The sequence below is a fragment of the Apiotrichum porosum genome (genome assembly GCF_003942205.1).
Source record: "Apiotrichum porosum strain DSM 27194 chromosome Unknown scaffold_5, whole genome shotgun sequence".
Lineage (NCBI taxonomy): Eukaryota > Fungi > Basidiomycota > Tremellomycetes > Trichosporonales > Trichosporonaceae > Apiotrichum > Apiotrichum porosum.
In genome coordinates this window covers 548,661-561,466 of record NW_021167112.1, presented here as the reverse complement: position 1 = coordinate 561,466, position 12,806 = coordinate 548,661, and the positions used below count along the sequence as shown (strand labels likewise).

General features: G+C 61.6%; 3 protein-coding genes across 3 annotated transcripts; 1 reads left to right on the top strand and 2 right to left on the bottom strand.

Annotated features, from left to right (window-relative positions):
* Nucleotides 1–344: 344 nt before the first annotated feature.
* Nucleotides 345–1,297, top strand: CAF16 (CCR4-NOT regulatory complex component; the record flags this gene model as incomplete). Its single annotated transcript, XM_028622860.1, has 4 exons — nt 345–486; nt 527–627; nt 666–1,199; nt 1,244–1,297. 4 exons carry the CDS (start codon nt 345–347, stop codon nt 1,295–1,297), a joined length of 831 nt encoding a protein of 276 aa, XP_028476753.1.
* A 632-nt stretch (nt 1,298–1,929) lies between these two features.
* Nucleotides 1,930–3,406, bottom strand: EHS24_007500 (uncharacterized protein; the record flags this gene model as incomplete). Its single annotated transcript, XM_028622859.1, has 2 exons — nt 1,930–2,303; nt 2,377–3,406. 2 exons carry the CDS (start codon nt 3,404–3,406, stop codon nt 1,930–1,932), a joined length of 1,404 nt encoding a protein of 467 aa, XP_028476752.1.
* Nucleotides 3,407–5,256: 1,850 nt separating this feature from the next.
* EHS24_007499 (uncharacterized protein) lies at nt 5,257–7,710 on the bottom strand (the record flags this gene model as incomplete). The annotated part of the gene is made up of 1 exon (XM_028622858.1): nt 5,257–7,710. One exon carries the CDS (start codon nt 7,708–7,710, stop codon nt 5,257–5,259), a length of 2,454 nt encoding a protein of 817 aa, XP_028476751.1.
* Nucleotides 7,711–12,806: the final 5,096 nt, after the last annotated feature.

Here is a 12,806-nt window from a genome sequence, read left to right as displayed (position 1 = left end):
CGGGGGGCCAGGCGCCAGGCAGTGGCAATCGACACGCTGGCTGGGCGAATTTTGCTCCCGCGGGTCGCCATATCCCTCTGTCAACGTCACCGCCACCAAGACACACACACGCACCAACAGTCACGTGACCTCTACCGCGGAATATCCGCAGATGTGGCAAATTCGTCATTCCGAGTCATACATGGTTGTGTCGCATATCGGTCCATCTCGGCGCGTCCGTCATCCACTCGTCCCTATTGTCCCATCCCATACATAACCCCACACCTACTGCCTCCAAGGCAGCTTCCACCCTCTACACACCACTACCTCCCACAACCAACCCCCAGCACTACTAACACCCAACCATGCCGTCTGACGATTCTCTCCTGGCCATCGACTGCAACGACCTCACCTTCGCATGGCGCGATGGTGACGAGCCCGTCCTCGAGGGCATCAACCTCCAGCTGGACCGCGGCGACTGCTGTCTCCTCATGGGCGCCAACGGAGGTGAGCTGTGGTATACTCTGGATAGTGTAGCTGACATTAGCCGGAAAGTCCACCTTCCTCCGCATTCTCGCGGGCAAGCGCCTGACCAAGACGCGCAACTGCCGTATCCTCGGACAGGACGTCTTCATGAACCCTCCTGGCGTAAGCTTTCATCATGGCAACCAAAGCTAACAGCCCAGGGCGTCGTCTACCTTGGTACCGAGTGGAGCAACAACCCTGTTGTGCGCTCTGACATTGTTGTCTCGCACTTTCTCGACTCGGTCGGCGGCTACCGTCACCGCGCGCGCCGCGACCGCCTGCTCCAGATCCTCGACGTCGACCTCGACTGGCACATGCACGAGATTTCCGATGGAGAGCGCCGCCGCGTCCAGCTCTGCATGGGTCTCATGACCGAGTGGGATGTCCTCCTCCTCGACGAAGTGACCGTCGACCTCGACGTGCTCGTCCGCGCCGACCTCATCGACTTCCTCAAGAACGAGTCCCAGACCCGCGGCGCGACCATCCTGTACGCGACCCACATCTTTGACGGCCTCGGCGAGTTCCCCAACAAGATCTGCCACATCCAGCTCGGCAAGACTCCCCGTGCCCTTGTCCACTGGAAGCCGAACCAGGCCGACCTCTTCAAGGTGGCCCTCGAGTGGCTTCGCGAGGACCGCATTCTCCGTCGCGAGAAGGAGGAGGCCAAGGGCCGCATGCGCGGTCCCAAGACTGACGTGAGTGCAGATGTGACGTTCATGGCACCTATCTGACCATACAGTCCTCGTACAAGGACGCCCAGACGTTCTTTGAGAAGTACGACTACTCGCACTAAACCAACACCACCAAAAAAAACACCTGTACATGTAAGTGGCGCTCCCCCACCACTCCCACCCACCCGATGATGAACGATATTGGTAATCCGCATACGCACCCCGGCTCCTATGGAGTATTGGCCGGCGCGTTCCGTTCAACGAGGCTATGCCTCTGCGAGCGACGCATTGTTGCCAGCGGGTGCGGAAGGGGATGAAAAGGCGAGACTGAGGGAACCCCCGCGAACGAACGGTCGTGTCTGGCATGATCAGACCTACCACTACGTCTCAAGGACACTGGCGCTGACGACACGATCCAGTCTGTGATACTTTCCAAGACAATAGACCCTGTTGCTATCCTACCAACCCTAGACACCAATACCGCCTGTTGTCGCATCAACTGCATTCCGGACTCGGCTGCCAATCGCCTCCAAAACACACCAGAGACGACTTGGCCAGCATCAACTGCATTGAACCCACCCAACCCATTTCTAGCACGGCATAAAACCACCAACACCTTCAACTGTCAGCCGTATAAGGCATCAACTGCATCGTTATCTCCTCCCCATGCATCCTCCATAAACCCATGCTTTGCTCTGTTCTACAAATGCTGCTTCTACCACACCACGTACCACACCACACACACCCTCGTGGCTCACGAGTTGAAGATTCGCGAGTGCTGCAGGTCATGTCGCGCAGCGAGGATCTCGCCCAGCGGCCATGTCGTCGCTGGTCCGCGCTCGGCCTCGTCTGCCCACGCCCACGCGTCCACCTCGCACTGGTCTCCGCCTTGCTCTGCCGCCAGTGCCGGCGCCGGCGCCACCTCGACTTCGGTGGGGAACGCAGCGAGCTCCACCTCGGGGTGCCACGCGCCCTCCTTGCCTGCGAGCTTGAGGCATGACCGCAGGACCTTGCGCATGGGGTGTGCCAGCAGCTGGGTGGAGAGGTAGGGGCCGATAATGTTGAGCCGCACGGCCGCCGACAGCGTCGACCGCGCGTGCGTGAAGAGGTACAGGTGGCGTGTGGTTTCTGCGCGTGCGCGCTGTGTCAGCTGTGGTTCCTACGAGTCTCGTCCGGGCCCAGCTCCACTACATCTACTCACCGAGGTCCAGTCCGAGACACGCCGTGACGACACCAAAGCACACGGCTAGGTGTCCCGGAGCCCCGCGGCGGATGGCATGTCGGTACGCAGCGACGAGCTCGCGGGCGAGCTCGTTGCGCCGCGCCGTCGCCGCCTTGTGCCCCTCCCCTTCCCCCACCCGTCCCCGTCCGCTTCCCCTTCCCTCGACCCCTGCGCCGCTGCGTGTTTCGGCTGGGACTTGGTCTTCGGACTCGGACTCGGACTCAGACTCGGACTCGGGTTCGGCCCCGTCGCTCTCCTCGTCCTCGTCGGCCTCGTCGTCCAGGGGGAACCCAGGCGGCGCGCCCATCCCCCTCGCATGGAGCGTGAGCAGGGCCACGCCCTGGGCGCGGCTCGCGCGCCGCGGGACATGCGAGAGGAGTGTGGCTTCGTGCGCCGTGTCAAGGGCGACGAGGGCGGCGACGGTGGAATCGACCGAGGGCGAGGGCGAGGGCGCGGGCGAAGCCACGGAGGGCGAGGCCGCCGCGCCGGGCACGTCGTCATCAGCCGACCACGCCTTCGACGGAGCGCACAGCGCCGCGTCAACGGCACCCCACGCGCCGGAGAGGTATGCGCCTGTGCTCCGCTCAAAGTTCTCCATCTCGGCGCGCGCAAACGCCACCACCGCCGGACCAGCCTTGCCGGGCCCCATGGCCGGCGCGCTCATGGGCCGCGCGCGCGGCTGGGCCGGCGGCGCGCCGTTGGCCACTCCTGCGTTGGTAGCGAGCACCAGCGCCGGCGTCTCGATGCCCACCGCGCCAGTCTGGACGGCGAACGGCGCCGCGGCGGGCGGGTGCAGGAACCCGTGTTTCGCGTACGACTCGAGGCCGCCCGAGGCGACAAAGCCGCCCGTGGGCAGGTTGGAGTCGAGGAGGACGTAGATGAGGTGCTGGGCGGCGGCGGACGGCGCGGCGCCGTACGCTGATGGCGCTGATGGTGTCGCGCTGGGACCCGGGATGGGGCGTGAGTCTGCCATGGCGATGGGAACGGGGACAGGGGGGTGGACGGCCATGGTTCTGAGGGGAAGGGGAGGGGAAGAAGGGGTGTGTCGGTTGCTGAAGGGGTGGTCTGGGTGGTCTGGGGTGGATCCCGCCGCTTCGACGTCTGTAACCTCGCCGCCAGAGTACGTGCTAGCGCGCGTCGATCACGACCAGTAACACGTCTCGGGATCGCGTTTCGTCCTTGTGTGCCGCCGGATCGGGCAGGCAGGACGCTGTTCGGGTCGTTGTGCACGCGTGAAAGCCGGAGGTGGAGGAAGGGGGCCGCGGTTGCTTGATGACGACTTGTGCGCCGTTACTCGATATTTTCCTGTAGTCGCCAGATCGGGTATGTTCCAAGACAAGCGAGCCGTGTGGGCTGTGTGTCGCGTGAATGTCTGTGACGGGAGGAGAAAGGTGAAGCAACAAACGATGGCAGTGCAGAGATCCAGAGAGCAGTGTCTGTTCCATGACGACGAGACGGGCCCATCAGAGATCGGTGAATTTGATCCCGCCCGATACGGGCAATGTGGGTCTTCTTATCTCAGGAACGCGGCCGGCCAGTCACACGGCGACAAACGACGGCCATCAGGTAAAAATGGGTTAGACGTGCTTCACGACAAGCAGAGTCGAGAGGTAGGCCAGGTGCAGGTGGCGACAGGCTGGAGGAGGCGGGACACCAACTGCTGTGGGGGATGGAGATTCAACTGCCAGGACAAAGAGGGATATGGGTCAGGCGGCAACCACCGGCCGGTGTACCGGTGTTCTGCTCCTTGGTCCTTGGTCCTTTCCGACCCGACAGAGTTCACCACCGTCCACCTGTCCACAAAGAGCAAGTGGAGTGGGAGCATGGGAGTGGGAGCCTCCCTTGGCAGTTAAACCCTCCGCGAAACCTTCTGGAACGAGCCATGAGCCATCATGAGAATGCAAGACGGGGGCCCAATTCCCATTCCGTGTCGCGTGTGGGACGAGCCACACGCGGTCCCAAAAGAGTAACCAGGCCAGGCAAGTGGCCCAGTGGCCAGGTGGCGAAGAGGGGTTGTCTTGCCACACGACGACCTCTCCGCACGCCACCCCCGAACAAGGCCAACAGCCGAGGCCAGACGGACGCCAGACGCCAGAGGCCAGAGGCCACCAACCGAGGTAGAGTGCCCATGACGAAAGAGTGCTGACGCGCGGTCGATGCATGCCACGCTCTGCCGATCACCACACCGGCGCACTGATCGGAGCAAATATACCTAGCCAGCCAGCCATCAATGGGTTTTCCTGCCCAGACATGGTCCGAGCCCTTGACGCTGGAGCTGGAGCTGGAGTGCGGGTTCTGGGCCAACCTGCGATTTGTGGGCACCCGTGCGCCCGGCTACTGGCATTTTTGTGGCAGTCGTGTACGGCAATATGGCATGTAACGCGCAAACGCGGTGGAACAACGTGCACTCTGTGTTCTTCGTCGCCACGTTCGTTCCACGTTCACGCAACAGAATTCTATACAGTGCATGCGAAAGGGGGGGGGGGGGATGCATACATGGCGCCCGGCCGGTGTACGGTATGTGCTAGTCTACGGTGGGGGGTGGGGTGAGGGGGAGAGGAGAAAATGATGAAGGTTTACTACAAGGGATCGTGGGGGAGGTCATGAAAGGTCCGTGTGTGTTGTGGTGGTGGTTGTGGTGGTGCTGGAGAGTTTGGATGGGGGGTACACCCTCAGTAAGAGGGCGAGGTCTACGCCATTAGCGGCGGGGTATCGTGACAGTGTGGTGGGTGGGGGTTTGGTGCGGTGTAAAATGTGATATCGAGACGAGTTAGGGGGGGGATCCGTAGTGGATCAAAAAGTCCAGAGGTGCAGTCCGATGTTTAGAGACAAGAGGTGCTTCTCAGAGCTGTGAGGCGCCTAGCTCACTGGGCGCTCCCTACGGCGACCGGTTCCAGGAATCGGTGGGGGCAGGTACATTTGCGGCAGCTGGGGCGAGTGCATGCCGGCAAACTGAGGCGAGTGCATGCCAGCAAATTGAGGGTGGTATTGCATACCGTTCATGCCGTTCATGCCCATCATCGGGGTCATGGTAGGCATGGCTGGGGGGAATGCCATGGACCCACGGTGCATGACTGCGGGCGAATAGGCAGGCATGACAGGCATGGCGGGGATGAGGGGCACCTGGGGGACGCCGGCACCGTACATGCCAGCCATGCCCATCATGCTTGCGCGGGGCTGCATCGACGCCGCGGCCATCTCGTACTGGGACACGACGCGGCGGCGGTCGGGTTGCAGGCCCGAGCGGGGCGACGAAGGCAACGAGGTGGGTGTGCGCTGCTTGCGCGGGGTTTGCTCGCCAGCCATGCCAGCCAGGGTAGAGCTGGACGCCTTCCTGGTCGGCTGCGGACGCTCAGCCTTGGCGGCCGCCAACGACCTGGACGAGGCACGGCTGGAAAGAGGCGCATCCTTTGCTGCTGGAGGTTTGCCACTTGCAAAACCACGAGCACTGGGCATGACGCTCATGCGCTTGCTCTCGGCCTTGCGCTCACACTCGCCGGCCTCGAACTGGGCACGACGCTCGCGAGCACGCGCAATGTGGTCCAGTGCGGCGTCACTGTCCATCATGACGGACTGGCGGGCACGGGCGACTGGCGCCGATTGCGTGCGAGCAGCAGGGGGACGACCAGGGCGAGTGGCGGAAGGCTTGGACGCCTCGGCGTCGTCCTCTTCGTCTGAACTGTCATCCCACGTTGCTGCGGCCTTGGGCTTGGTGGCACGGAACGACGACTTGGCCGGGGCGGCGGCAGCAATCGGGGCGATGGACATGACCGATTGACGCTTAATGTCGGGCAGCTGAGGAGGAGCCATCGAGCGGCGCTTGTCGACCAGTTCGCGCGACGCACGTCTGGCACGTTTCTGGTCAGCGAGGACATCGACCTTGGTGACCTTGGTCGGCGCAGCGCGAGGCGGTGGCAAGAGCGACGAGGAAGACGTCGAGCGGTTGGATTTCTTGCTGAGCGACCAAGTGATCGGCGCGTCCTCGGACTCGGAAAGGGCCATGATGTAGTCGGAGAACTCGAGCTCGTAAATGGCAAAGCCACGGCGGGCCATGCTGACGTGCGTGACACGTTCATCAGGGAAGAAGGTGACCATGCGCTCCTCAAAGGGCTGGCGAGCAACAAAGTCGCGCACACCGCGAGGACGAAGAATGTTGCTGGACGACGAGGCCTTCTTGGGGACCCAGGCGTCGGTGGGACGCTCGCCACGGTCAATGTGAACAACGACGTTGCGGACAGCAAGAGCGACACGCAGGCTGCCGTGGGCAGCTGCAAACTCGGTCGAGCCACGCTGGACAGTGTTAACCGACATGGGGAACACGCGCTTGGTGGCCGGGATTGAGAATGCCACTTCGTCCGGGAGGTTGACGTGTTGGCGAGTGAGCAGCAGTTGCAATGGGTGAGGCGAGGGCATGCGGAGCGCACCGAGCTTTTGCAGCGACAAGCGACGGAGCTGGGCAGCAGCGTGGGCAGCGTCGCTGTTGTCGGTGGGCGAGTTCTCGGCCTCTGGAATCTCGGGGCCAAGGTCCAAGACGGACTCGCGGGGCGACTCGAGGAGCGTAGTGCCACTCTCGGAACGGATACCCAGGAACGACGAGCGGCGGCCGTTGAGCCAGTCGCGCCATGTCGACTTTGGCCTGCTGCGGTCCTCGTTGAGGGCCGCGACTAGGCGGACCGACGCAGCTGAAACGTCGACGGGTCCAGGAGGAGGAAGGTCGCCAGGTGTCTGGATGCCATCGTCGCAAGAGCCGTCGGTGGACGAGCCAGACGACATGGCCGAGCACATGGAGTCTGACCGTGAGCCGGCCATGCGCGAGACATTGTCAATGATGGGTGACTGGGGCGCCGACGAGATGGGAGACTCGCAGATGGCGGGTCCCGAGTTGGGCTCCAGGTCGTCGGCGGCTGAAACCGTGACTACAGGCGCCGCAGAAGCCTCTGTCACGAGAGTCGACTTGCGGGCGATGAGCGCCCTCAGACCCTTGGAACCCATAGAGTTGGGCCTGCGAGGGGAATTGTCCTCAGCCACATCGGACGCCACGGCGCTGTCCTCGTCGTCGATCACCTCGGTGCTGTCGTCGGCCTTGGCCTCGGCGTCGGCGTCGGCGTCGGCGAGCACAGGAGGCTGGGCGAGTGGCGATGGTCGGCGAAGGAGGTTGCTGGAGCTGGACCGACGCGACATGCTCTTTGCTGGACGCTCGGTCTTTTTGGGTGCCTCCTCGGGAATGGAGTGGGAGAACTCCCAGGCGCTGTCAAAAGGGCTCATGAGGAACGAGTTGAGACCAAACGGATCCCTCGCATGGTCAGAGCCCATGATTGCTGGGTACGGAGAGTAAGAGTCGATAATGGGGACCGCCCTCTCGACCTCCGTCACGACCAGCGAGCCTGGGCGCGAGTACGAGGGGCCGAGCGCGGGTGGAACACGCAGCGTCTCGACGTTGGCCATCGTTGTCGATCGGGGAGGGAAGGCGCGGGGGGGGGGGGGGGGTTACGGGACAAGGACAAGTGTCGCCGTTCAACGCGTTCGTGCCGTTCAGAAACAGATTGGTCTGTTGTCGAAAGGCTAGGCGATGCGAGGAGCGAGGCCGTTCAAAGCGGCTGACCGGGTGGGGGGGGGCGACGTTGGCTCGGGGGGAGGGGGTGTCGAAAGGAAAAGCGATGTGCCGTGTCGGAGGATGAAGGGAAGAAGGGGAAGGGGGGGAGACGGGAGAAGGCGGGCGAAGGAGTGACGACGACGACGACGACGAACGACGCGAGCGAGCGAGCTGGCTTATCGAACTGTCAGTAACTATGCAAAGGAGAGTGTTTGGTGTTGGGGACGGTGTGAGAGAGAGGGCGAGAGATGCCGTAGAGCAGTTTTACTGGCAGCAGCAGCAGCCGCCTCCCCACCTGGCCCATCTGCACAAAGGGGCAATGTCGGGAACGGCGGCGCGCACAGGTCCACAGAAAATGACTGTGAGTTGCGAACGGGCGCTCAGCCCGGGCGCGGAGGCGGCGTTGGCGCATGGGCGTTTTCAGGTGGGCCGGACAGGTGGCCAACCCAAGTCCTGCCGTACTCGGCCGACTGGGCTCTGCTCTTGGCATGCAAGAAAAAAGGACAATGGGCATGGCGTGAACGAAACACATTGATGCTTACCAGTAGTAATTTGTTCAACAAATGCCAGAGATACAGTGTTGTTTGCACTGGATGTGTGTTACTGGGCGCGCTCAGTGGCAGTGTCGGTGTGTCGGTGTGTGCGATGACGTCCGGGGGGGTTGTGTTGCTTCTACGACAGAGCGATCGGCGGGCCGGCCTGCGTGGATTAGCCATCATGCTTGTCGTTCACCGACACGTGTATGCAGTGCACACTCTGCGAGAACCCCGACTCTACAGGCCACCGCCATACATGCGCGCACCGCATCCACCATTCAGCTCCGTCACACCGGGAGACACGGAGACGGAGACAACTTGGTGTGTGCACGGAGGGTGTGCGCCGCACGGTTCGCCGCGGTTTCGGCGGCGTTGCGGGTCACTCACCGATTTTGGAATGTGGAAAGGTTGGGCTGTGCGTGACGTTCAACCAGACAAAGGACAGGCTTATGCAATGCAGTGTGTGGAGTTGGGGGAGAGGGTTGAAGCAACGACGAAAGAGAGTGGTTGCAAGAGTGGGAGAGGGATACGGATGGGAGAGACTGTGACAGACGAGAGGCAAGGAGATCGACTGGCCCGTGCTGCCGGCAGAGCCCCTTTGCTGGTCCAGAAGCCCCTACGGCAGTCGCGAGTGGCCAAAATGGGAATTGAGCTTGGTTGGCCCAGGGGAAAGGTAGGAGGTAGGAGGTCGACGAGGGGAAAGGTAGGGAGAGGGGAGGACGATGAGGGGGCTGTGGGTGCCGGGATGGAAACCTCGGGCAACGTGAAACGCGGTAACCAGACACGAGCCACTTTCAACAGTCGTTTATGCAGTGTACCAGTGTCCTGTTTCTGCAACGAGCGTCGCAAGGTTGCAGGTGGCCGGGGCAGTCGGTTTTAGGGAGGGAGCGAGAGGCGCGGGGATGCTGTCCTGCTGCAGTAGTTTGTTGAGTGATGTCGATCCCAAGACGGTGAGGAGGAAGCACAAGTCCACTGGGTGTGAGCGTGCAAAGGGTGCGGCACACCAGAGAAGCGGCGGAGGTTGTCCGAGCTTCCTTCCGAGCAAGCGGGCCTGCAATATGGCATTTTGGCTCTGTCAGTCCGTGTGTCCTGATGTGGCCTCTCTCTGTCTGGCGCTCTGACGGCTCTCGATGGCTCAACCTTGTCTCGCTCTCTCTCTCTCTTGCTCCTCCCGGGTGGCGACACTTTGCATTGCACAGGGTGCCTTTTTGTTGGACCCGCCTCGTGCCGCGCCAGAGAGCTACGCAACAAGGCTTTTTTTGCTACGCGAGACACATGTGCGCGCGCTCTGTGTCGTCTCGCTGTCCCGGAAGTCCGCGTCGTTCCTTTGGCCGCAGGGCACATGTGTGGTGTCACTGCCATCATGTACATGTGTGTGCATGCCTGCCCCTCAATGCAGTGAGATGGACAGCCGCCTAGCAAACAGGGATCGCTCTAGGATCTAAGCATGTGAGCGTACATGTATATACTTGCCACGCTGCTGCTGCTGACGTCGACGCACGTTGGCTCCCCGCTGCCGCTGCTGCCGCCGCCGCCGCCATGTCTGCGCCGCTGACAGCATGCGCCACCCACCAAGCCTGGGCAAAAGTGCCGTTGCTGGGTGGGGGGACCATTTCTCTTTTAATTTCTCGGGTGTGGCAGGGTGAAACCGACACCGCCTTGGTACCAAAAAAAGGAACAAAATAGGATGGGTGGCAAGGTGTGGGTTCTTGCGCTGCCCACCGTAGAACCTCGCACTGGGCGTACTGGATTCCAAGACCTCGCATGCCAGGTCAGTCACTGGGCACGGCAAGTGCCAGAAAGGCAGGCGGGCAAGCAACAACGCACCCACCGACAAGGAGAACGGAGGTCGTCATCCACTGCAATGGCTGCCTGGCTCATCCATCACAAGGGGCTGGCCCAGCCTCTCCTGCACGCTGTCTCTGAGCTGCCTGACGCTGCCTGCCTGCATGCGCTGCTTACTCTCTCTCTTCGCGGGGGCCGTGTACTGTAAGCGGTATGCTCCCCGCATCGTTTGCATTCCCTGTGACGCGTCCCTGGAACGCAGGAATGGGCAGGCACCGATGAAAAAGTCAAGTGAACAGAGAGCGACGACGACGACAGCCGCTCTCTCTCTGTTGCTGCTGTTGCGGGATGGGATGGCGTGCACGGATGCATACGTTGCTGCAGCACGTGCAGCATGCTCCTTCGAGGCATACCTTACACAAGTAGAAAGTAGAACACCAGCTCATAGCTCTCACATCCAGAGCCTGACGTCAGCACATCAGTCACAAGTGGCGGACACCCCATCTCGTTTGTCCCCGCACACAACCGTTAGGTTTTTGGCGCGGAATGACACACCTGACATTGGGCGACCAACAGCCACATGCCCAGTCAGTTGGACTGCAGCGGGCCGGAAGCGTCGTCGTCGTCGTCGTCGTCGTCGTCGTCGTCGTCTGTTCTCACCATCACAGGCGCAGTCACCGCCGCTGTCCTGCCCCGCATTTCTCATCATTGATCCCTCAGATCCCTCAGATCCCTCAGATATACGTTGACCGACGAAAGTAAAATAAAAAACCTAGCGGCCGATGGGAAACCCCCCGGCTTCGCCGCCTCTCGACCGCCACCGGCCACCGGCCACTTGGCGCAGTGGGAGAGCCCTCCGTCCACCGACTGCGTAGCATACTGGCGTCTCGCTGTGCTTCTTCTGCCCTTCTCAGCAGAGATAGAAGCTCTCGCTTCCTCGCTGCGATCACTGCGATCACTGCGGTGTGACATGGCCGTGTGTGCGTGCTGCAGCGTGCAGGAACTTCCGCAATGTAATATTGCCCTAGCGGTGGCCGGGTCTCGGCACCCGTCTCGGTTAGCAATTGTAGGCAAACGAGTGTTGCCCAATCGTGCACGCAATGTTCATGAACACCATTCTATAGCTACTGTATACTTCCACCATTCTATTCCCAGCGCAGCAGTCAGCAGACGGCGGGGTCAACACTCTTCACTCCCACACTCACTCCTCCTCACTCCCACTGAAATCTCTCTCTGATTCCCATGGGCTCAGCGGCCAATGCCGCCCATGCCGTCAAACCAGGCCTGCATGCCGCGCCGAGGTCCTGATCCAGGATGACGACGCCTTCCACCGGGTTCTGTATACTGAGCCCGCACACGCATCTCTGCATTCTGCATTATTCTCTGCTTTTTGTTGGACACGCATCCTGTGCACGTCGCACGCACCACATTCAATGGGGCCTTGTTTTTCGCCACCCGGCCACTGCCGGCCGCCGGCCATTTCATTGTCTTGTACATTTCGACAGCCGACATTATCCTCCCACAAGCCACAGGCCACAGGTCACAGGCTCCGTCGGTGCGCCGGGTGTCATGTCACATGTCGTAATGTCCCATCGTACCACCGTTTTTTTGACACCAACGCATCGCCACCAACGCTTTAGCGTTCTGCGTAGCCTGGAATGCCTGGTAGGAGCCGTCCCTAAACCCCGTGCGCGTGCTGCGCTTTGGGTGTGTTCCCCCGCGGGGCGGCGTGCGCTAGGAGCACGAGCTGCGTGGACTGCACCCCATAGACAAGGAAAAGGAAAAGCAAACTCTCACTATAGAGCACACGACTGATCGAATTGTACAGTACAGTACCCAGCGCGGGCAAGCGGCCAGCGCGCCACAGCGGGATACCCATGGGACCCAGGATACGGATTAAGGAACGCCCGCCCAACATTGTTGTCTTTCCGCGCACTCTCGGAAAAATACAAAAAAAGGACAGAAAATCAGCCACGCCCCCTCCCCTTCTCTGGGTGTGGGATGTGGGATGTCGTCATTCTCGCTCTCCCTTTGCTCTGGATCTTGCAGTGGAGATCTGGAGCCGAGTTGGCGGGCACGTTGTGCATACAATGTTGCGCTCCACTCTGCCATTCTACATCTCCGACATGGGCGAGGCAGAGGCAGAGGAGGGGTAGTATATACTTGGCTCCCGGTGGAACCAGAGGACATGCTGCAGCACCTACGTCAGCATGGCCGCCGCATACAGTGAGAGACGTCGAACGTACAGACCCAGTTTTCATTCTCCAGCGGCGCCGGGGATTTTGAGCCCGGCTGGCTGGGTATACCTGCTACACCCGCGCCGCAAAAACTGAACCTTGCGCGCCGGGTAGCGCGTGCGGTTTCGCCTAATCGGTCGATCATTCATTGCTGCCCGCCGTCGTGTGTGTCCCAGAGGCCAGAGGCCAGAGGCCAAGCACTTACCCAAAACATGGCGGGCTCGGAACGGCTGACCGGGTTTCCGGACCGGCAAGCGG